At 42.9% G+C, this 25056-nt stretch overlaps 1 protein-coding gene across 8 annotated transcripts in view; it reads right to left on the bottom strand.

Moving 5' to 3' along the window:
• Tnc (tenascin C) overlaps window positions 1-25056 on the bottom strand; it is a 94288-nt gene that overhangs the window by 53657 nt on the left and 15575 nt on the right. For all 8 annotated transcript variants that reach the window (XM_010639443.3, XM_010639445.2, XM_010639444.2 and 5 more), the window contains exons 2-9: window positions 14274-14863; window positions 10353-11762; window positions 8921-9184; window positions 7894-8009; window positions 6892-7048; window positions 3053-3322; window positions 1881-2066; window positions 1533-1622 (exon numbers count right to left, since the gene is read on the bottom strand). In XM_010639443.3, coding sequence (XP_010637745.1) covers window positions 1533-1622; window positions 1881-2066; window positions 3053-3322; window positions 6892-7048; window positions 7894-8009; window positions 8921-9184; window positions 10353-11762; window positions 14274-14730 — 2950 coding nt within the window. In that variant the 5' untranslated portion in view covers window positions 14731-14863. The remainder of the gene's footprint in view (window positions 1-1532; window positions 1623-1880; window positions 2067-3052; window positions 3323-6891; window positions 7049-7893; window positions 8010-8920; window positions 9185-10352; window positions 11763-14273; window positions 14864-25056) is intronic.

Raw genomic sequence — 25056 nt, forward strand, 5'->3', positions numbered from 1 at the left:
AAAAAAAACACAGCAAAAAACACACACACACACACACACACACACACACACACACACACACACACATGAGTGTGTGTGGCACTGGAGAGATCTGAAAAAAGTGGAGAGATTACATCAATATGGATTTCCCAGTTGTGATACTCTATAAATGCACAAGATATTATTACTTGAGGGCATAGGGAGTCTCTGCAGGATTTATCACAACTGTGTGCACACTTACAATAATATATTGCATATGGAATATATAGATTCTGATTTGGGAAGATTGAGAGTTATATATATGTGTATATATAATATTATATATAGTTATTTATAATATGTATTTTAGAGGATCGTAAAAGTGGCCCTGACCTGGTGCCTAGACACAGATTTCTCCATGCCTGGGAGGTGTTACAAACTACTTTGCTGGAGTTCAAACGAGATGACTTGCTAGGATCTGAGTTTATTCTCTCTCTGGAGAAATGCACAGATATGTACACACAAGTACAACTGTACATAGATATGCTTATAAATGCTCAGCACTGGATCTTGAATCCTGTAGAAGCTTGCAAAGTGTGATCAACTCACCCTTTAAACACCAGCCTCCTTTTCCCTCCTAATACCTAGGGGCAGGTAAGGTGGAAATGGGTGGAAAGGTAGAGGGAGGAGTTCTCTTCTTGAAACACATATCTTCCAGAAAACGAAACAATAGCCTTGAGAAAAGAATCAAAGGCCTCAAATCCTGTATCACCTCCTGAGGTTCCCCTGAGGCTGAAGCTACAGGATGCAATGGGTAAAGGCAGGACCTGGGAGCCAGGTGTGGTTGCACATGCTTATAATCCCAGCCCAGGGAAGTGTGAGGCAGGAGGATCACCATGAGTTTAAAGCCAACCTGGGATACATAGTGAGAACCTGCCTCAAACAAAAACAAAGAAAAGCAGGACCTGGGTTTAACTGTCAACCTTCTGTTTATAATCTGTTTGATGAAGGTGTTTTCTAAAGTGTTAAGAATAAACCCTCAGAGGTGTTTTAATTAGAAAATGGCTTATCAAAAAATAGAATTGGTAGCCAATTTAAATACATAGATTGCTTTTAAAATCTGGATCCAATTTTGCTTTAAGAATCCCACATTCCCCTTCCTATACAGAAAGCGTTACTGACATTGTTCAGCTGGGCATGCTTGGGCATTGATGATGATAAAGAGCAGGAGGAGGAGGAAGATGAAGATGATGATGTTATTTTGTGGTTCTGGGGATTGAATCCAAGGCTTTCACCCTCAGCTACATATGCAGTCTTTTTTTTTCTGTTTTTTTTTTTTTAAATGTTGAGACATGGCCTTGCTAAGTTTTTAAATTGCCCAGGCTGGGTTTGATGTTGTAATCCTCCTGCCTCAGCCTCCCAAGTAGCTGGGATTATAGGTTTTTGCCACCATGCTGGTCTATGTGACTTTTGAATGCAGGATTTCTGCTACATGACACCAGAGTCCTCTGTCTCCTCCAGGGAGCCCCGTGTTATCGGTCAGTGCCAGCTTTGGGATTCCCAGGTGTGCTCACCTGTTGCAGCATTGATGGTTGCTGGATCGCTCTCCTTGTCCTCCTTCACAGCAGAGACTCCAATCCCATACTCAGTTCCTGGCCTCAGACCTAGGAGAGGACACACAGGTTGAGATTCGGCATGGTCCTGGGTGAACTTTCAAAGGCATGGAAAAATGGCTCCAACTTGGCCCCAGGACACTATGATTTCTGATTTTCTGGGACCTCAACCATGGAGGCTCCAGTGGATGAGAACTGCTAGGAGCTGGGCTTATTCTTCCTTTGGACATTTGTGAAGATGGGCGATATAGGAACAGGTGTCTGTCGTTTGAGGGTCCTCTGGGGCTACTGGACTGTGGACAAACTCACCTGTGAGTGTGGTTTTGGTTGTGGCTTGTTGGCTCTTTGGAACATCGACCTCGGCGTGGTCACCTCCAGAGATGGGTGCATACTTGATTCTGTAACTGTCAATGTCTGCCTTGACATTTCTCCATTCCAAGGTGATGCTGCTGTCTGTCTGGGAGACCCGCTGGAGACTCCTAGGCGCATCCAGGCCTGTTGGGGAGAAGAAGGAACTTGGTACTGAAAACACCAGGCACTTGGAGGGTAAGGTCTTTGACAGATCAAGCTGAGATGCAAAAGGAACTGGTTTTTGGAAAGAAATGACCAACTCCCCGGCCCCAGCACATAATCATCCTGGTGTCACCATGGCTGAAACATAAATCTAAGCAAAACCTGCAGGTTTGACATCTTTTCCTGTTACTGGTGCATGTGACATTTTAATCTTTTGTGTTTGTCTCAGTTTTTGTGCTTAAAAAAAAAAAAACAGAATTGAGAAAGATCATCAACCATGTTGGAACTGGTCTGCTGAGTTTCATCATTGTATTTCTAGTAATGTATACAGTGCTTACTGAACCCTGAAAAAATATTTATTGAATAGACAACTGACACGTTAGTACTTTAAAAATAATGCTGCAGGCTCAGAAGTTAGGGGTTTCTTTGTCATTCATGTTTCCTGTATGCTGTGTTTTATTTTAAATATACTTATGTGAACTCTACGGATTTTATTTTAACCAGAACTTTTCTCTGAAAATATCAAACCAACGTATTCCATGTAAACAACAACAACAAAAGTGCTTTGGAGGATTATTTGGATTTGTTTTCTTAAAAACACTAATTGCTATAGTATTTTAAAAAAGGGTAAAGGAACAGAACTCCCTTCTCCACTTTTCTTACTACAAATGAGACTGGAAGACCCTGCAACATGAAATGGGATAGAAATCTTGCCCTGCCATCTAGGATGGTGGCACATGCCTATAATCCCAGTACTCTGGGAGGCTGAGGCAGGAGGGTCAGAGGGTTGAGCCCAGCCTGGCTAACTTATCAATTCAAGTGAGTCCTTGCTTCAGAAACAACAACAACAACAGAAAGGCTGGGAATATGACTCAGTACAGAAATGCTTAGTTCAATATTCTCTACTGAGGAGAAGGGAAAGAACCCCTCCTCCCCTTTTGGTACCATTGTTGAGGGGAAGCTGTTACCTGTTGTGAAGGTCTCTTTGGCTGGGTTGCTGGACATGTCACCCCTGCGAGAGGTGAGGGACACCTCGTACTGGGTGTCGGGCTTCAGGTTCCCGATGGAGTACTGGTTCTCATCATGGGTGAGGTCGATGGTGGTGCGGTCACCTGGCACATCTTTGGCACCATAGGAAAGCTCCATGCCGTCAATCTCAGCCAGGGGTTTGAACCAGGTGACGAGTGCTGTGGTGTCTGTGACATCTTTCACCTCGATCTGACTGGGGGCATCCAAGCCTGTCACAGGCAGAAGAACAGAGCAGCTTCAGGGATCAAGGTCAGTGCTGGGTCTGAGCAGAGAGGGGGGCTTTGCTACCATCCAGACCCATGCATGAATATTTAGATCCCTACCGATCACCTGTCTTTATTTTACCTTTGAAAGCCTCTGTTTCCTGTTTGCTAAGCTGTGAGGATTATGATATCTAGCTCTAGGTGCTTTTTTCTTTTCAAGTAGTGAAGGAGGTAAAACTTGCAAAGCATCTAGCTTAGAGCCTGGCACACAGAAGTTACATGATAAATAGTTCTTCCTTTGTAGATATTATCATTATTTTTTTATCATTGTTGTTCTCATAAGCTGAGGAAAGATGCATGGAGGATACCTCTGTTGAAAACAATGATTTAGTTTCTCTGATTTTTTAAAAATTATGCAAAACTTTCCTAGATGCCAAGTAACTTTCACATTAGAATTAGGGAGCAGGAATGTGATGGAGTGGACTGTGTGCATGGTGTATGGAAAGTTGTTTTTGATGAAAATTCAGGCAAAAAAATCATAACTATATTGTACCTTGACTAGCCTTGTATGCTCGTCCTTGATTTTTCTGGTGTCCAGTTAAGCTTGCTGCCTGCCCCACCCACTCCAATATTTCCTGGTCTGAGAATAGTGCTGCTCAGACCTCTGGGAGCTCACCACTGCTGTTTGCTTCCACCTGGTTTCTGTGTAAGCTTCTTCTCCATAAGGTCACCCTCCCCCTTCCCAGAACCTCCTATCCACCTTTCAAAATCTCACATACGACATCCTAGCCAGAAGCCTCCTTTATCCCTGCTGCAACCAGGCAAACACTACCTCCCTAAATGAGCTGTGTAAGAGTATACTTTTCTTATTCTCCTGTAGCAGATTTACCTGCACTTTGGATCAATTTATGTGGGCTCATTCATGCAACCAGATAAAGAGTTTTTGGCCTTTCTTGATCCCCAGCATGGAGACAGATATGTATTAGGTATACAGTGAATATTTCTTCCTTTTTAAAAAAAGTAGTGACATCTGCACTTTTCAGCATTAGTTGCATAAATAGTTTCAAATAGGAGGCACTGGGCTTTGCGCAGGGTGTGAGAAGGGGGGACGATTTACAGGCAATTGCAAAGATTCTGTCAAGTCTACTTTTGAGGTCTAGGTTTTGATCAGTCAGTTTCAGCTGGAAGAAGATAATGAACCCATAAAAGGCACAGTGAAACAGATGCTACAAATTGTCAGTGATGGTCCCTGTCCCCTGTCCATCCTTATAGCTGCTAGCTTGCACCCTAACTGTGGCTCCCCTTCCTTAGCATCCTTTTAGGAGGGAAGGTAGGGTTCCATCAAGACACTGGCACAGCCTGGATTCACTTCTCTGAATAGTGGAGCATGGTCACTTCTCACCGGTCACGTTCCAAGCACGATGCTGTGTCATTTGTGATTCTGTTCCCGCATCATTCTCACAAGGAGGAGGCTGCAAATATAGTTTGCAAATGTTGGATCTGAGGCTGAAAGAAGCAGCCTTTTCCAAAGTGACAGGGAAGATGAAATAAGCTCACAACTGACTGGACCCAAAGCCCATGCTCTGTTTTATATGGCAACACCCTCAAAATATTCAGTCAAAATAGGTATAATACACCTTTCAGCTAGCTGCCAGAGAGAAGCGAACTCCTTTCTCATTTAAAGCTTCCAGTCCTTGAAACCAGCAAAAGCTTCAGATATGCCAGCAAAATGTGTTATCTATCCTTTGATGCTGATATTTGCATGATTATGGGCCATCAAATGTGGGGGGCGTTTGTATTCAGTAAAAAGAAAACAAGGTAGCCAATCTTAAAATTGAAATTAAAAAGAAAAGGATGGGTGAAAGAAATGTCTTTTGTGTTTCCAGTGTGCTTTCTCTACAGCGAATAAGCATTTGCTTAATCTTTTCTGCGCCCTCCTGGTGATCTAATGATTTTTCTCCTGTTGCTACCTGCCTTCTCTGTACCACAGACATATGTGGTCAGGATGATGGAAAATACTTGCTTCTGAAGGAGACGCCTATGAATTAGCCCCGAGCTAGGCAAAATGTGCAAATGCGTAAATGCAAGGTGTTCTTTTCCTGTCATTAGTCAACAGCTTTAACTTTTCCAACAACCCTTTGCCAAGAAGAGTCCATTTCTTCAAGAGTTGACACATTAGGTTATCTTGGAAAGTAAAGAGGCTTTCCCAAATGGCAATTCAAAGCTATTTTCTTGCATCTTTTTTTTTGTTGTTGTTGTTCTTTTCCATTCTCAGAAGCTTTGATGACATTAGTATTGAGTGAAATTTTATTTAGGTTTTGTGGTTGAAGACATGTAATTAATATTCTGCAAAAATCAGAGCCTATTCAATGCTAGAGGTAAGAGGGTTAAAGTTCTGAAAAGAGTCTTTGCTGAAAGCTGTGGCACTAACTGTATGGCCTACATAGTACTAGTTAAAGTGATTCAGCTTCTCTAGGCCTTAGTTTACACTCTTAAAATATAGCAATATGAGTTAAAGATATATCATGTTACAGTAACACATGTACACCCATGTTTAGAGCAGCACAACTCATAATAGTCAAATCTTGGAAGTGGCCTGTATGCCCATCAATAGATGGATAAATAGAGTGTGTTATTTATGCACAATGGAGCACTACTTTGTCACACAGAAAGGTAAACTTGAGTCATTTGTGGGAAAATGTATGCACCTTGAGTAGTTAAGTGAAATAAATCCAACACATAAGGTTAAATATCACAGCTTGTCTTATATGAGAGACTCAAAATGTAAAGAAGGTCTGTCTCCTTTTTTACATATTATCTGTCTTTTATTTTACTCTTTATTAAAGAGGAGATGTATCTTTTTCAAAAAGGGAGGGGACCAAGGAGGGGGGAGGATGAAAAAAGAATTAAGATGTGTTCTGTACATGTACTAATGCCCTGAGGAATGTAATCATTATATAGTGCATAACAAAAACATGTAGACACCAAAGACAAAAAAAACCCACAAAACAAACAAACAAACATAAACATGAATGTTTGCCTTGTCTCTGTCATGAGGATTGGTGTTGGATTTAAAATGGATGATGTGGGGGATAGTTTGCAATGACCTCAGTTGCTTCTCTCCTTGCAGCTGTGCCCTTTGGAAAGTGACTCTGAAGTTCCTCTCATCTAGATCTGGATCTGTTTCCTATCTTTAACCTGGACTGGCTTCGGGATTTGCTCTGACAGGAGTGACACAGGGCCATCCTGAGCCTACCCATAGCCACATGGACACACCCAGGATAGCCTCGTGAGGACAGGAGACCATGTGAAGCACAGTGTCACCATCTTGGCTGAGGTCTTCCTAGGCTCATGAACCCCCAGACCACACAGATGCATAAGCGAGTTAAGGACAGGCTGATTACTCAGCTGAGCTCAACCCCGAATCATGAATAGGCAGAACATCTTAAGCCATAAAATTTGGGCTTTTGGTTAATCAGCAAAACTGAGTCTTGATATGATGAGAGGGCACTTTATCACCCAAAGGGTGCCATGAAGCCTTGGCAGCTCTTTCATGGGTCCTGGAGGATACTCACGGGTGGTGGTCACCCTTTTCAGGCCAGGGCCCCTGGTGTTGTTTTTCACGATGTGCAGGGATATCTCATACTCCTGCCCAGGGGCCAGGCCCGTTTGCTGGTAAGAGGTCTCTGGCCTCCTCAGGCTTTTGGTAATTTCTCCCTCATCTTCTTTATTCTGAAAGACAGGAACACCTTGGTGAGACTCAGAGGAGGGGCTGGTCTCTTCATTTATGAGATTCATTCGTTCTGCATTCATTTCTCTCTCACTTTTATGTTTTCTTCTCTCAATTAGGCAGCTCTGTGTGTCAGAGCTGTTGTTAGATGATGACGACACAAAGATGATGGGCATTTCCCAAGTTCATCTCTCTCTTTTGTAGTCTTTCTGCTGACCCCTCACAGGAAAGTCAAATGACAGACCGTGAGGCCAAAGGAATTCTGAAACCACAAACTCAACCCTTCCTTTGACAATGTAAGAGACTAGCATTGGAGAAGTTGTGTGATTGTCCTCTGGCCACACAAATAGTTGGTGTCAAAGCCTGGGCTTAAATTCAGAAATAAAATAAGGGTAGGGACTTAGCTCAGTGGTTCCACCCCTTGCCTTGCAAGCATAAGGACCTGGGTTCAATTCCCAGTACAAAAAACAAAAATCAGAAATAAAGTTCCAGCCTCACCTACGCTGTTGGGCATAGGATGAAGGGCTGCCCAAATCTGAGACAGACTGGGAGGCATTTTGAGGGAGAGAATGGTTCTTCTTTTCTTCACCTCTAAGTAGAGATTTGCAAAACAAAACCTAGAAATAATCTCTAATTGTCTAGCCTCTCAGCCTGAAATGCTATATTTTTTTGACTTATTAAAATCAGGGGGAGATGGACATCACTTAAAATATATGCGCAAACCTAGAAAGTGCTAGTTGAAGCCTTATATTTCCCCCAAAGGTAGGGGAAATGTCTGCAGAGTCCTTTGGCCATCCTCCATATCCTTGAGGTTAACTATGCCTGCTTCCTCACATGCCTTACTTACCATATTCCGGAAGATGATCTCCCATGTTTCAAAAGCAATGTCTAAAGGATCCCACTCCACTTCCACAGATGTTTCCTTGATGGACTTGAATTTTAGGCCTTCAGGTGCAGGCAGGTCTGTAAGGAAGAGCACAAGTAGGAAGACATAAGGACAGGAAAAAATGCACAGGGGCCACACAGTCATGAATCCACTTAGCCCATCATGGATGCCCATCATTGTCAGATTGATAACCAAAGACGATTCTTTAAAGGTTCTTCTGGAGTATTGTCTATTATGGGACAGGATGAAAGTTAATATTAGGACTAGTTATATGATTGCATATTTGCTAGTTCATGTAATTATTGAAACACAGTCTTTAGAATCAGACAGATTTGGGCCAGACTCTAAGCTCCATTATTAGCAACATTTGACCTTGGGCAAGTTGCACAAAATGCCTTGAGTTGCCTCTGCCCAAGAGAAGGAGGTAACTACGACTGCCCTTAGGAATATAGTGAGAACTGAGTGATAAAATCCATATAGGCTGCTGGGCCTGCTTCCTGGAATGCAATACAAGCTCAGTAAGTGGCAGCCTATATTAATATTAGTAAGTAAGAAAGGGCAATTTCTAGCCACAGCTTGCTCTTCAAGTATGAAGGCAATTCTGTTGATGCTAGATATTTAAAGGAACAACTTACAGGAAACATGGGGGAGAGTGAGGAGGAAGACCTGGTTAAAAATGAGTTCCTTTAAGAAAATACTCAATAGCACTGGGGGTTTGGCTCAGTGGTTCTGCTGCCTGCCTCACAAGTGCAAGGGCCTGAGTTCTGTACCTGGTACCAAAAAAAAAAAAACACCAAAAACCAAAAAACAAAACAAAACAAAACAAAAAAAACTCAATAGGCTCCACGGAGATCTAAGCTCTCACTGTGTATAACCATGAAAGGACAACTGCTGGGCTGAAGGGGGAGGGACGGGGCTGCTTGGGCGAGGGCCTGGCATGGGGTGGGCTCAGCCTGGAGAGCAGGCACAGGGAGCTCAGCTCACTCACAGGTGGCAACCCTGGCACTGACAGGGATGCTCCTCTTGTTCTCCAGGATGGCAAATACACGGATAAAGTACTCCACACCAGGCTCCAGCTCCCGGATGATGGTGGATGTCTGGTCCCCAGGCACCCGGAACTGCATCTCCAGGCCATTGGCATGGGTGGGTGTGTACACGATGAGGTACTCTGTGACTCGCATCTCATTGTTCCATGCCAGGTTTACGGTCTCCTCTGTCACTTCTGTCACGATGAGGTCTTTGGGAGGGGACACTGGCAGAAATAAGAAAGGACTGGGGTCAGTAACATGCCATGTACAATCTCCCCAGGTTTGCTTCTCTGTGTTTTTGTCTCTTCCATGGTCATCCACAGAGGTCTGAAGCTCGCCCCTTGAAATCCAGTTTCTATTGTCTCTATAACACAAATCTCAGCCCTAAAATCCTTTAGTCTCTTATATTGGGCTGAAGTTCCTGGGCAGTAGTGTGGACTTCAGGGCACTTTATAACCTGAGGCTTCCTATTTCTCTACTCCCTGGTCCTGGTTCAGAGTCAGCATGGGAAGGTGAGATCTGAGTCTGCCCAAGTTTGCTCACTTCAGCAAGTCTGGGACTCCCGTGCCCTCTCTGCTAGTCTGGTGTTCTTTTTAATCCGGTGGCCTTGTTTTGGTCATGTTAGACAATGAGCTCTGGCTGCCGATGGCAGAGATTCTCATGATGACAATTACAATATGGATGAATGAGAGAGATACAAAGAAGACTCCCATTAAACATGAGCCTTGTCCTTTTTTGTAGTATTTTCATCCATCCAGTGTTTTCCTGAGCATTTATTCTACCCATGCCCTGTGCTAACTGCTGGTTACAGTGCTCCTTTAGGGAGTCATGGCCCTGGGGATGAAGACCAATAGCAAAAAGACAATTTAAGAGACAAGTCTACTTTATAGGTGACCAGCAATTAGTCTTTAGCCATGTGTACATTTAAACCACTTGTTTTATGTAATTGCAATGCAAGTTCAATTTGGCTGAGTTATGGCTTCCATCCAAATAAGGGGGCTTTGACTGCTCGTGGTTCCAGGGCAGTGGAAAGTAGGAAAAGAGGTCTATTTTTAGCAAAAGTGGCACCATCCCTTCATTAGTTCACCTCCAGCCCTGGATGTTAAACTTAGCACAAATGAGTGAGACAGGCTAAAATACCAGAGGTATTAGCTGTCTGTGCTTTGGACAATTATAGAGCCTCTGTGAGCCTTTGAGTCCATGGCCAGGTAGCTCCGCACCAAGTGAATGACCTCAGCTCCTTCGGAGTCAGTTCCTGCATGCGTGTGTTTAATACAAACATGTTAACATACAAAGCGAGTCTCTGTGTTGATAAGCACTCAGCCCTCCGGCCTGGACCAGGCACCACTCCCCCACGTCTGTCACCACACCCATTTTCATGCCAGTGCTCACCCTCTGAACAGTCGTCCCCGGTGTAGCCCTCATTGCAGATGCAGCGGCCCGAGATGCACTGTCCTAGGTTGCTGCAGTCACTGGGACAGGAGCGCTGCCCACAGTCCACGCCCGTGAAGCCCTCGTGGCACACACACTGGCCATCCACGCAGCGGCCCTGGCCGTGGCAATCACGAGGACACCTTCGCTCTTCACAGTCTTTGCCCACGAAGCCCTCGTGGCACACACACTGCCCGTTCACACAGCGGCCCTGGCCGTGGCAGTTGTTGGGACAAGAGAGCTCGGCACAGTCGGGGCCCGTGAAGCCGTCTTCACACATGCACTGGCCATGCACACAGCGGCCCCGGTGGCTGCAGTCTCGGGGGCAGCGGCGGTCCCGGCAGTCTTCCCCTGTGTAGTCATCATCACAGACACACATGCCATTCACACAGCGGCCGTGCTGGTGACAGTCGTTGGGGCAGCTCATGTCACTGCAGTCGTAGCCCTTGAAGCCTGGCTCACACACACACCTGCCCTCTATGCAGAGGCCCCGGCCGTGACAGTCACTGGGGCAACGTTGCCGGCTGCAGTCCTCCCCTGTGTAGCCTTCGTCGCACACACACTGGCCGTTGACACAGCGGCCGTGGCCATGACATCCACTGGGGCACTTGAGCTCGCCACAGCCAGCTCCCGTGAATCCGTCGTCACACTCGCACTGCCCGCTAACGCAGCGTCCTCGGTTGTGACAGTCGGCAGGACATCTCTTCTCGCCGCAGTCGGCACCTGCAAAGCCTTCATCACACACGCACTGGCCTTCCTCACACTGGCCCCGGCCGTGGCAGTTGTTGGGGCAGGTGAGTGTGCCACAGTCCTCACCCGTGAAGCCCTCTTCACAGTAGCAGGTGCCATTGAGGCAGCGGCCGCGGTCAAAGCAGTCATTGGGGCAGACGAGCTCACCGCAGTCCTCCCCTGTGAAGCCCTCATCACACACACACTCGTTCTCCACGCAGCGCCCACGGTTGTAGCAGTTGTTGAGACACAGGGGCTCGTTGCAGTCCTCGCCTGCAAAGCCTTCCCGGCACATGCATCGGCCGTCCACACACCTGCCGTGCTCCTCGCTGCAGGGCACGGGACAGACTTCCTGGCTGCAGTCAGCCCCCGCGTAGCCTTCAAAGCAGACGCAGACCCCGTGTACACATCTGCCCTGGTCATTGCAGTCACTGGGACAGGCCAACTGGCTGCAGTCCTCCCCGGTGAAGCCCTCATCACAGATGCACTGTCCCTCGAGGCACTGACCACGCAGGTTACAGTTGCCTGGGCACTCAGGCTCAGAGCAGTTGGGGCCTTTCCAGCCCGGCTCACAAATACAGCCACACCCTTCAGTGCTGAAGTTGCCTCGGCCACTGCAGAAGGGTCTGGTGTCCAGGCGGCCTGCAAAACCATAAACAACAGAGACGCTTGTCAGGGCTCCACCTGTGGCAAGATGTACCTGAAAAACCCAGATTCCTACTCAATCCAGCTGTAGAGTCAGAGGAGGGTTGTACTCTTAGCCTCCACTGGCCTCGAAAATCAGTGTGTGGAATCATATTGGGCTCCCTTCCAATTGTGCAAGAATTTAAACCTGTGCTCCCCCAAATTGTGGACTTGTACATAAAGATAATGTATGCTGTGTGTGTGTGTGTGTGTGTGTGTGTGTGTGTGTGCGCGCGCGCGCGCGCGTGTGTATCAAAACCCCTGGGGAAAGAATCCATAGTTTTCATCGCATTTCTAAGTCTCCTGTGATTATGAGTCACTGCCTTGTGGAATTCATTATTTGGGGCTATGTTACTACTTCTTTGGTTCCTAGTCAAGGTCAGGCAAATAAGATACCCCAAACAGTTGTTCAACTGAGCCCAGCTCTGTTTGACTTTAGTTGTGCCAGGCGTGGGCGTGGGTTGAGCCTCTGGAGCTTGGTTTCCTTCCAGATCAAGTGGAACTGGTAGCCTACTTCCTGGGGGTACATCGGGCTACATGAGAACTGGAAGCACTTATTCCCATGAGTCTCTGTTTTCTTTTCCAAAGCTTTTCTGGGATTGACTCAGTGAGTGCCTACATCATGGAAGCCTCCTAATTTCCCATAAATGGAATAAAGCAGCTAAAAAGTCATTTTTGAATTTTGTTAGGACATCTCCCAACTTGACCCTGTCCTAGAAAACTCATGTACCTCTGTCCTTTGCCCTTCCCTTTCCAAAAGGCTGTGGTTTTGGTCAAATGCAGGTCAGAGCTTTTGACTCTCCAGCTTTTTGACTCCTAAATATTGCCTCGGCTCAACTTGTAGAAGTTATTGCCATAGACTTTGTGGAAGCTCAAGGAAGAAAAACAAAATTCTCATACTCACTGCACCTAGATAGTTGTACTGTTATGTGTTATTTCCCTTCTGACAGCAGGAAGGGAAGACATTTTTTAGAAAGTTAATTTGAAAAGTGAGAATCTAGCATGTGTTACGGTGGCTACTGGTCCCATGTAGCTATTAGACAATGACAGAACTATGACCCAGATAAATTGAGGTGTGTGGCCAGGATAAAATACAAGGATTTCAGACAGCATAAAAGGATAAAATGTAAACTATCCATTAATGATTTCTATATTGCTTCTAGGCTAAAAAGCAGATATTTTGTTTAAATTGAGTTAAATAAAATAGATGGTTGAAATTATCTTTACTTGCTTATTTTTTTCTTTTCTAAATTTGACTACTGAACATTTTAAAGTTTATACATGTGGTTATGTTATATATTTACTGGTCAGCAGTCATAAGTAATCATTACAACCTATTTCTGTTTAACACCAATCCTTAGTATTTTCATCGACATTTTGAGAGGGAGTTGACAAATATACGGGGTAAACTAACTTATGCCTAAAGAAAACTTACAACAAATATGGGCTTAAAAATCTTGAGTATCCACAGTACTACCCACTTATGGTGGAGAGGTCTAATCTTGGCATGATTGTCAGTGTACTTTCTGGTACTTTTTCTCTGAGTGGCACAAAAAAAGATTTTCATTTCTGACTTGAAGTTGCTGAAACTTCCATTATCTTACGACTTCAAGGAAGGGAGATAAAGACATAATTCCAAAGGGGCAAAGTTCCTTCAAATGCGATGCACAGGGATACAGGGTGTCTGACAGACGCCCTCTGAAGACACAGAGAGGCATTTACAGCCCCATCCCTCATTGTTCTGTCATCTTGTGATATTTGTTTAACTTATTCAAGTTTAAACTCTTTAGATCTCCAGAAGAAGTATTAAGCTTTATCTTGAAGAGTTGTTCGGAGGATCAAGTGAGAGAATATCAACAGTGCCTCTTACATAACACCTAGAGGGTCTAATATCATGATCATGACCACTGTCATCATCACCTTAGGACTCCATTGCATGGGATCTTGTTTTCCATTCCCACAGACTCCACACCACCGTAGTTGACACTGTACAATGGGGAGAATTCTGGGATATGGTGTTCTGTTCTTGACGACTCAACTCAGACCCTTGCTGCAGGATCTTGAGAATCCCATATTCTGTCTAAGCCTCAGTTTCACTATTTGAATAACGAGATGATGGAGCAGTACTTAACAGAGGGTGGCCCTTGGGATGGGAATTTTGTATGTTCACAGGCTTTGTGGTGAAGAATGGATAGATTTCATGGCCAAATCAGTTTCAGAAACATTATTGAAATAAGTAGGGTTTTCAAAAGCATATTACTCAGGTGCTTGCAAATTTCTCAGGAACATTTGACATTATGACTTAACCAAGAATGGGAGAGAGCTGGCTACATTCTCCACATTTATTTGACTTTAAAACCTTTTTTCATTGAGCACCTGGGAACCACTTTGGAAACCACTGATGGATCCTGCCATACACATCATTTCTCCCTTCTGTGCAGGGAGAGCCAGACTGTTACCAGCTCCTACCTTCAGCAGGTTGGAGACAGCAGCCTGTTCCCATGGTGCACTGCTCCCGCAGGGAGGACACAATGAGCTCCAGCTCCTCCAGCCTGCTCAGAAGCTCTTTGACATCTGGAGCAGCAGCACAGCCACAGGCCCGGCGGGGGATGTTGATGCGGTGCGTGAAGACTATTTGATTTTCCCCATCCACTGTGTGTTCCTGGAAGCTTTCGCTGGGCTCTGATGGAGGGGCCAGGTTTTTCTCCCCACTGGCTGATTCCAGATCCACAGAACACTGTGAGCCCATGGGCAGCTTGATGTTGTACACATGGTTAAACACCACTGGCTGATTCTCCTCTGGCAGGGTGAGGTTCACCCCACTCTGTCTCTTGTGCCTGATGACTTTCTTGAGGACCCCACTTTCAGAAGGGAGGACAAGTAATGCCAGGAAGACTGCCGGCAACAGGCGAGTCAAGGCCCCCATGATGGAGGTGGGTTTGGCTAGGTGTTTCTAGGGTTCTAGGATTTCTTGCACTTGTACTAATTTGGAAATTAGAAGCACAGGGCAGGATAGAATCTAAATCAGTCGTTTTCAATCTTCTTGAAAGAACGTTTTCCTACAAGTAAATGAAAGTAAACAAACTCATTAATATCTAATGTGCATTGAATCTACTGGATATCTACAATTCCAAGTGAACTTTGGTTTTATATCATCTATGCTTGGAGCTGTCCTGATGCTCCTTGAGTATACACTGTCGTGAGTCTATAAAATAGCATGTATAGGAATTTTGCAGGCTTAAAGGGATTATTTTATTCACTATTCAATTTCTGGAAATTGAAGGAGACAACAGAGTACTGGGGAAAGTGAAGACCATTGGAATGTTTCTCCTCTCTTACTCTGGGCCCTTGGGTAATTTATGTAACTTGCCCTTTTTTCTACTTCACTTTTTTTCGTTTTTCATTTTTTTGAGACAAGGTCTTGCTATGCAGTTCAGGTTGTCTTTGAACTCATTATGAAGCCTAGGCTGGCCTCTAATGCATGTTGATTCTCTGGCCTCAGACTCTCCTGAGTGCTGGGATTATAGGCCTATGATATCATGCCCAGCCCTTATTTTACTTTATGTACAGTGAAGATCATAATGGCTAATAACAGTTGAAAGAGTGATGTACATAAGAGTATAATTTCTTCAATATTTACCAGGCAAGCCTCTGAGTGGTTTATTACAGTGACATGAAGGCTACAACCTCCTTCAGTGGTTTATAACCCCTGTCTCTTACTACTGACCTGCTGCAATGATTTAACACTGACCTTCCAAACACTATCTGACAGGTTCTTTTCTGTCAGGGGAACCTGAGGGCAAGATGAAGGACACTAGAATGTACCCTGAGCTCAGCCAAGCTTCTTTCTGGTTTTGTGACTGATGGAATAGTATTCTCTTTCTTTCTGTGCCCGTTTCCTCTCTTGATTTATATTCAAAACTTTCAAAAAGTCTAGTATTCAGAAGAGCCTGAACCAATTGTCTACATTGATCTTCACAGAAACAAAGGCCTGAGAAATGATGCCCATGGGCCTTTGATGTCTCCTCTAATCAACCAGTACTTACAGAATTCCTGTTCCTCCTGGGGCTCCCATAACAGAAGTTTTGTGGATGGTAGAAAGAGATGTAAGAACAAGTGTCTACCCTCAAGGGATTTAATAATACAGTTAGGAAGAAAATGGAATTATCCATTTAATGTGCAGGGAACAAAGAAAGAAGGAATGCAAAGGATTTATTTTGTGGGTACAGAATTTAACTGCTTACAGGGTTTGAAAGACAAAGGAGTTGTCCAAAGAATGACAGGATCTGGCTTATGAGAAAGGATGAAATTTAAATTGAGCCTTCTTCAGTAGTGAGAAAGGAAATAGCACTGAGAAAACATGTTTCCATGAAGCAGTTCTGACTGTGCTGCCTTATTCATCTGTACTGTGGCTGTTCTACCATATAGGCAATCAGGCAGCAGAGGAAAGGAGAGGAAAGGAGAATGTGTACATAAACAGGTTGAGAAATTACCAAGTGAAGATAGAAAGACAAATACAACACTGACTAACATAGCACTTTAGATACATGTGAGAGTGATCTATACATGGTATGAAGCCATTCATGAGCTTCTTCAGTTAGTAAATACACTTGAATATAGTTCAAAAAATAACTGGAGAGCCATTTGGCTTTTAGTGAGTCAGTTCACAAACTTGCATTTCCTTATGCCTATGCTATTCTTACACTTGCACATTGTAAATTAGCCATATATGTCAATTAGCTGTGGCCTTCGGATTGCTCATCCTATAAGAAGTTTTCCAACTTTTCCCCCAGGAACATCTTACCCCAGTGGTAGAATGCATTGATGACTACCTCCTTCATGACAGCAGAAAGCCTCTGAAAAACTCAGAGAGGGACCAGGGCAGGAAAAACTGAACAGAGGAACTCTTTAGTAAGCTTGAGAATGGATCTGGAGGTCGAGAAAGCACTTGCCAGGCATTTAACAAAGTATATCCTACCAACACTCCACACACACTGCTACAGACTAATTATATTCATACTGATATTTTACCAACTATTCAAGTAATGTTTTCTTAGAAGATCTACTCTGTTTTTAGGGAAAAAAAATTTTCTGAAGATACGTTCTCATTCAAACTTGTTTCCTAAGTAATTATGTGTGGATCTGTGATGTAGGTATGGCCATTGGATAAAGACTATTACAAAGAGGAGAATTAGACACTTTCTCTTCTCTCAAATTGATATAGTCCTCTTCATTTGTTTACTAGACAGACATTTTTTGTACGCTCTATTGGAAGGTCTGATTTAATTCTCATTATTCTCAGAAAGTCCTTTACTACTTTCATCCCATAAATTCTTCATTTTTTGAAGGATCATGGGGCAAGCTTCAAGTGTTTTTAAACTTTTACCTAAAACTCTTTTGTGAGACGCGCATGTGTGTGTGTGTGTGTGTGTGTGTGTGTGTGTGTGTGTGTGTGAATTGCTAAATGACTATGATTTCCATCTAAAAGGCCACTAGAATTGTTGGTCAAGGCTTCAAGGCAGTGCATTTAGGGTGGTAATGATCAGAGTGTGGGTCTGGTGAGGATTTCTCACTGTGTATTTAAGAGGTGGGCCCTGACACATGTCAAATTGAAAGAAGGACATGTCATGTTTGAGTGCTCTGCATTTCCCATTGGCTCTTGGTGCTCTGGGGGCAGGTGTAGATGATTTTGTGCTTTGGGAAGACCCATCATATCTTCTACATTCTGAAAAATGCTTAAACTTTAGCATTACACACACTTGGGTATAAATGTCACCCACTGGCTCTGTCACTACTAATACTGTCTAAATCATGACCTCATTTATAAAGTAGGGATCAGAACCATTCCATGGGGGAATTAAAGATTAGAGACTTGTACACAGAGCACTCATTACTGAGTTAGGCCCATAGTAGGCACTCATTAAACCAGAGCTGCTATTCTGTTGTACTTTTGGGAACGAATGAAATCTAGCAAGGGCCCACACCCATGTCCTCCTTTTGTTTAAACTGGAGCATGACATCCTGGTGGAATCCTATCCCAAACCCAGCAGCAACTTGGATCTAGATCAGAGGAGCTACAGAAATTACTGATGGGTGAGGAGGTAAACCTTGTGAAGATCGGTTTACTAGAACTAGAAATATTTATTCCAGAGAAGGAAAAACCAGGGAGCAAATAATAACTTTCAAGAATGCAAAATATTCTCATGCAGACAACTGGCTGGTTTATGTCTCCTTTGAGGTTGAGACCAAGAGAAAGTGACTTGAGATTGAAGTTTGGGAGATTTAAATTAGACATAAACAATCAAGGTTGGCTAGGAGGACTTTTATATTTTAAGAATGAGCAATTTATTCTACAGAGATTCTTTAAAAGCCTTGGTAGATGCTTATCTTTATAGGAAGTGATAAGTAATGAAAGGCCTGGAAAATATCTTGAAGGAGAAAGGACTGCAGACTTGTGTCTGTTTACCCTGTAGTTGAGAACAGTAAAGTTGCGGGGGGCAGGATTGCTATGTACAAATTCCAGAGAAGCAGGAGATGGCTCATCTCTCCACCCCTGCCAAAACAGAGTATTAATGTGTGCATGTGTTGGGGTCAATTAAAGAAGGTACATTTGTGCACACAGGAGAGAGATCTTTCTGGGTGAGCTGTTTGATAGGTAACATTTTGGAGCAGCACAGATTAAACTAATGGTTATTTTTAGGCACAAAAAAGACAAAGATCATTGCTAGAGAAGGGAATGAACAGTCTCTGAATTTTCCCCTCATCACAGCTGGAGAATAAACAATAAACAATTTCACTTTTAGATAATGATAACACATCCCACTGGCTATAGAGTCACATTTCAGAATTACTTGTGACTTCATTTTTAGTAACTCACAGAATATATTCCTCTCGTTGACTGAAGTATGCATGTGAAATACCCAAGGTTTGGAGGGACAATGATGATTAAAAATGCAGATGAATTTGTTTCCACATCATTTTGGCAGCACATGAGACATACCAATTTTCTTTTCTGGCTTGCAGGCAAGAGAATTTTACTGTGCCCAGTCTGTCAAGAATGGAGTTGCTTACATGGGCATTCTTAAATGTTCTTGAAATTCCTCAACCCTTGTCCTTCCCAACATCCATAAATTCCTTCTTGGAATGTGTCAGGAAGAGACAGGAGCCAGGAAACAGCCCTAAGTGTGGATTTTTTTTCCTGAGGACATCTGATTCTCACAACTCAGTGAGGTCAGCACAACCCGGGCGTAGAAGAATCAAAAAAATTTGAACTAAAAACTAAAGACTCTCCCAGCCCTGGATGCTTGGATCCCAGTGCTCAGAAGCAATTATCACTTCAGGAAGCGTGGTGCTTAGTTGGTGCCCAGTTAGGGTATTAATGGGGTCGGCAATCACTTAAAATCCAGAATCAATTAATTTAGAAATAATATATGGTAACTCCCTACAACTGACTGCATAATAGCTGTAACCTCGATGTGGATGTGTAACATTCCTTCTCTAGGCCTAAATGTTTTCATTTGTAAAACAGTAACATTAATGTTAACTCCGTAGTAAAGCTATTTCATCTGCAAGTTAGAATAAATGAGATCAAATGAGACAATGCATACAAAACAATTAGCCTAGGAAAAAGGGGATCTTAGCATCTGGTGTGCATGACTGCTTGGGTCCTTTGAAGAAAGCAGTTTAGAGAAAGGTAGTCTCTGATAAGTAAGAGAATTGTAGGAGAATTTTGGGACTTTTTCTCTTTCCAAAAAGACCACTTTTCCCCCAGAAAAAGCCCACTGTCATTGCAACGGTTTCCAGAGAGAAATTTCAGGATCAGAAGTTAGAGAATATTGGTGTTAAGTGATTTCTGAACTTCTTGGTCCTGTAAGCTTATTTTTATTTATCCACCCATTTACCCTTCTTTTGAGAGCTCATTTCTTAACTACCTACCATATACCACACCATGAAGCAGGACTGACACAACAATGAAGGTAAACATGCTCTGTATGATAACAAGGCTCACACTCTCCTCCCAAAGGAAAATGTAATTGTTTTTAAATGCATGCATTATAGATTTACTCTTTATGAATCTCTAAGTGCTATCAAGTTGAGAATGTGGTGCAAAGCCAGTAGCAAGAATATAAATGTTAAGATTCTTTCAGAGCTAATCACTGTTTATTTACTAGGGGCTGCACAATGTGCTGGACAAGAGAAAAGAGGCTAAATATAAAGCCATTCCCTCTTCCCCAGAGATCCCTGGAACTAGCAAGGTTTAGTAGCCTGAATGAGAGACTTGAGGAAGGCAGTGCCATTCTAAGCCATAAAGTTCACAGAGGGCTTCCTGGAGGAGAAAGGGCAGACTTGCCAAATATTGATTAAGGGACTTTGTATAATCAGGGAGAAGTTGACATACTAACAATGATAATAAGTGTAAGAACAACATCATTAAATGTTGTGTGATAAGTGTTTGTTGTAACCCAATACTGTTAACCATTTTAAATATCCAATTTCAAATTCTCATAGTTACACGAGATAGACTCCATCCTCCTTGTGCAGATAAAGAAATGGATATGGAGAATCATTAAATAGTTTCTATAAATTCAGATAATTCCTCAGTTGTACAGTTAGGATTTGAACACAACCAGTCCAAAGGGAGTGCTTTCTTAGCTGGACTTTGTGCTTGTGCTGGAGGACCAAGGAAAGACATCATGGTTCCAAGACAGATCCACAGCAACCCTTCTCACTTTATTGCAATATTTATAGCTCCCAAGCCCAAGAAAGGGGGAATATTGCCAATCCCTGGGAGCTAGAAAGTGACAGACTTCCGGTTGCCTGCTGTGAAGATGAGACAAGCTGATAGACAACTTTGAGACACCATCATTTCTATTACCTTTTGGAGAGGGTCCCAGGTGTTTCAGAGGATTCTAGGAAGCTCCTTTACCATCTCTGTCTGGACAAGTCTATCTGTCCTTCAGGGTAAAACTAAAATAAATACCCATCATTAGAGGTTTCCTCAGGTCACTTCAGCTACAAACTGATTTTTCTCTTTTTGAATTGTCTGAATACTTGACCTGATATTATCTCCACCATATATTCCTTTTAAAAGATTTTGGGTGACTTTCTTATGTTTGTATACCTTCTGAGAAAAAGATAGTTCCATTTTGGAAGTTAGCTAATTCTACTTTGTGTTTATGTACAGCTAGCTGCATACACTAAGTCAGCAAACTGCCTTTAGATTGTATTCTGATGGTAATTCCACGAGGGCAGGGGCTATACCTGAGGACTTCATGTCTTCATATCAACTCCAAACACTGTCTAAAATATAATAAAGGCATAGTATATTTATACTGAATACAATAAAGCTCAATATATTTCTTGGTTTGAAGTCAACACATAGCAGGTTGTCATATTTGTAGAATGAGTGAACAAATACTCTTACTTTCCTGGTGAGTAATGTGGTTATTTCTATGATCCCTTCTAACTCAAGATGGATCAGAGAATTCATCACAACCTCAAATCTGGAATTAGACTCATTTTTATTCATTCAGGTTCTCGGTAACTGCTTAATATTTTACCAGATGCTGCACTAAGTATAACAAAAGTGACTAAGATAGATCTCCCTCCTTCCCAAAGAATTGTCAGTCAATACCCCAGGCTCCCGAGAGCCCAGTGCTCTCTGAGTGCAGACAAGTTTTCTGTATGACCAGAATGAATTGCACTAGCAGAAGGTAGACCTGCCAGACCTGTAACACATCACCATGACACTCATTTTAGGTTTTGGTGTGAAGGAAGCATCCTGGCTTATTAATCATCGACCCTTCTGACTTTATTGCACTATTTATTGTTCATTAAATTTAGGTCATTCTCTTTCTTCTTTTGAATTGTGTACTTTCATTATTTAAGTTCCTGGATGTTATAGCTTGCATCTAGATGTCCCCCCAAAGCCTCATGCAGTCATAAGTGGGACTTTTTAGAGGCGGCTGGACCTAGTTTGTGTGATCCTGGAGTTGATTCATGGTGCACTGCTAGGACCAAGGCACTAGGACTAAGGATGCGAATGTTACCCACACTGAGTAGCCTGGATAAGATATATGTGATACAAAGAGCTGTGGTTATTCCTCCCTGGCTTATTTTGGTACCTGCTGTCCACCATTAACATTTTTCTCTTCTGTGACATTCCTCTGCCATAGCACTCTATTGAAGCCACCCAATTATAGACTGAACCCTCTACAAACTGTGAGCTAAACAAACCTTTCCTTCTTTAACTTCAGGTGTTAGATAGTTTGTCTCAGCAGTGCAAAAAGCAACTAAGACTAAATTTGGTACCAGGGAAGTGGGGTCGTTTCTGTGACACTACTTGGCCATGTGGCTCAAAAACCTTTGAAACCGGCTTGTGGGAATGGAAATAATTAGGGAAGGTTTGAAGATGTCAGCTGAAAAAGTAGAGCTGTAATGGCTGAAGCTGTACTTGATGGGAAATTCTGGTCAGAGATCAGAGGATCAGAAATCTGACAGAAATCCTGCTGGTGAAGACCAGGCTCTGGAGATTCCTGCTGGGAAGAAGGACTACATTGGCTGTTGGACTCCAGATGATGTGCGTTATGGCTTGGCAGAAAGTTTGCATTTTGCTCATGTTCAGAGACTTTTCCTGAGACTGAGATTAAGGGTGGCAGGCTAATTAATCTTACAGAAGAAATTTCAAGGCAGTCTAATGTTGAAATGGTGTCATGGCTACTGTTGAAGGCTTTTAGCAAGATTTATGTTGAGAATCAAGAGCAAATAGCCCAGCAGAATGATTTAAAACATTGTGAGTTTGATCAGAAAGAAAACACCAGTAAAGCTGTGGCCTGCAAAGATGGAACAGAAGAAAAACTGGTCACTGAAAAGACTAACAAGAAAATGCCAAGTATTTCAAAAGAGGAAAATAGAAAAGATGGCCTGAGGATATTACAAGAACCAGCAGGACTCCACCCTTTGCAGTCAAAATTGCAAAAGTGAAAGACTTTGCTTTGAGAATAGAGCCTCAGAGAACCATGTTCCAGAATTGTGGCAGCCTAGGAAAGTTGTTCCTCAGGATTTGGCTTACAGGCAGTGGCCCCCTACAGCCAAGAGAAAAGAAAGCTTGTCTACTGCTGTAGCTGTGGCAGACCCTGGCATCATCCATGTGGTGCTGTCTTTAGGTACGTGCAGAATTCAAAGAGTTGTGGGGTCAGGAAGGCTTCCACCCAGATTTCAGAAGACCTAGAAGGCCAAGATAGTGTGCCTCGAGCAGTGTGTGAAGCTGTGGGTGTGAAGCAAAAGGAGCAGTGGAGATCCCAGAAATTTGAAGAAATCAGGAACATGGATCATCCAAGGAAATCTTCAACGAGGGAGCAAATCCAGCCAAAGAAAGAAGCCGTGGGAGTTACAACCACTAGAAGTACCATAGGAGTGGAACCAACCAAGCTCTTTGGAGTCCACAACTTGTCACAGATTGCCTGGGATGCTGGAAGTGAAACTGTGGAATTTAATGTTTGTGCCCCTAGATTTTGGTCTTGCTTTATTACCATTCCTTGCCAGTCCCCTATTTGTACCTTTTGGAATGGAAATGGCTATCTTGTGCCATTGAATGCTGGAACCATTTCACTTTCTTTTCATTTGTACAGGGGCTTGCAGCTAAGAATTTTCCTTAATCTCAGAGGAAACTTTGGACTTGGACTTTTCAGCAATGCTGAAACTGTTAGGACTTAAATAAAATTTGTACAAAAAGATGTACATGGTTTGTGTCTAAATTCCCCTCTAAAGCCTTATGCAGTCTTAGGTCAGGCCTTTTCAGAAGTGGCTGGATCTAGAGGGCATGATGCTGGGATTAATTCATAGTGCAAAGCTAGGATCAAGGGTTCTAGGATTAAAGGTATGAGTGCAACACAGTCTAAGTAGCCTGGATATAATATAAGGGATACAAAGAGTTGTGGTCATTTCTCCCTTGCTTGTTTTGCTACCTTCTGCCCACCATGAACTGTTTCTCCTCCTGTGTTTGCCTACCACATCACCCTACCTTGGAGCCAGTCTATTATTAACTGAAACCTCTGAAAACTGTGAGCTAAATAAACCTTTCCTCCTTTAACTCTGAGTGTCAAGTATTTTGTCTCAGTGTTGAGTGAAAAGTAACTAAGACACTGGAGACTGGAGGACCTCATGGCAGCATGCATGTAATAGAAAGTGCAACCAATTGAAAGAGGAATAGAAGCACATTTCATCCCACCACTCATTGTGTGACCTTGGGCAAACAACATCAACATTTCAGGCAAAATTCTAGGGTCTATTTTATTCCATCGACCCATGGCCTATTGTTAATTTGACATTATTTCTGTTGAACTTAAGTTTATATTTCTCTTTAGACCAAAGGCAAATGGCCAGTATTAGGTACAAAACTCAAAAATCCCCCAAATTCTGAGTCTTTCTTAAATTGTTTGGCTGAAGCACTGTTGTCATTTTATGTCCTTTTTCTACCTCTTAACCCTTGAACAAAGGTTCCATTACCAACCAAATTAAACACACAAATCTTAATCCATAAAATATTTCCATCTAGATGCCATAATGAGATTCATATTTGTGGTTTAGTATACCTAAGAAAAGCTCAGATGAAATATGACTAGATCCATTGATACATTTAGACCACAAACTGCCCTGGTGTGGTCTGGTTTCAATTTTTGAAATGAAATTGCAGAGCATTGCTTTTTCTTTTCAATTTCTTGCCTAGACAGAAAGGAAAATAAAAAATAGGTCTGACCCAGTGGCAACAATATAGATTCCTATAAAATTCTGGAAAATTGTTGCAAAATAGCTCTGAATTCATTTTCCAATGGAATAATGGCCTTTTATCCTTCATCTAGAATTTTAAGAAATCTAGTTGTCTTTTTCGCAAGTCTTGGAAAGTGAGTTCTCAGATATGTGAGCCAAGGTTAAGAAATTAGAGACTTATGTAGGAAGGACAAGTTACAGAGGCAACTCAACATAGGAGTGGGGAGTAGGGAATATGTGTGCCAAATATTTGGCCTAGCAGGACCAGGAAGATTTGGAAATCTTTTCCAACCCAATGTGCTGACACTCGAATAGAATTGTTTGACTGAGGCCTGAGTCAGAGGAGCCAGGTGGGACCAGTGACAGTTACCAAGGTCTGTCAGAGTTACGTTCAGTCATGTGTGATAGAATATGACTCTCCAAATGTAAGACTGTTAAGAAGAAAGTGGACTCTGAGGGAAATCTACTACTCCATTAATTTATA

Source organism: Fukomys damarensis, unplaced genomic scaffold (genome assembly GCF_012274545.1).
Source record: "Fukomys damarensis isolate Sample0158 unplaced genomic scaffold, DMR_v1.0_HiC HiC_scaffold_36, whole genome shotgun sequence".
In the NCBI taxonomy this organism is placed as follows: Eukaryota; Metazoa; Chordata; class Mammalia; order Rodentia; family Bathyergidae; genus Fukomys; species Fukomys damarensis.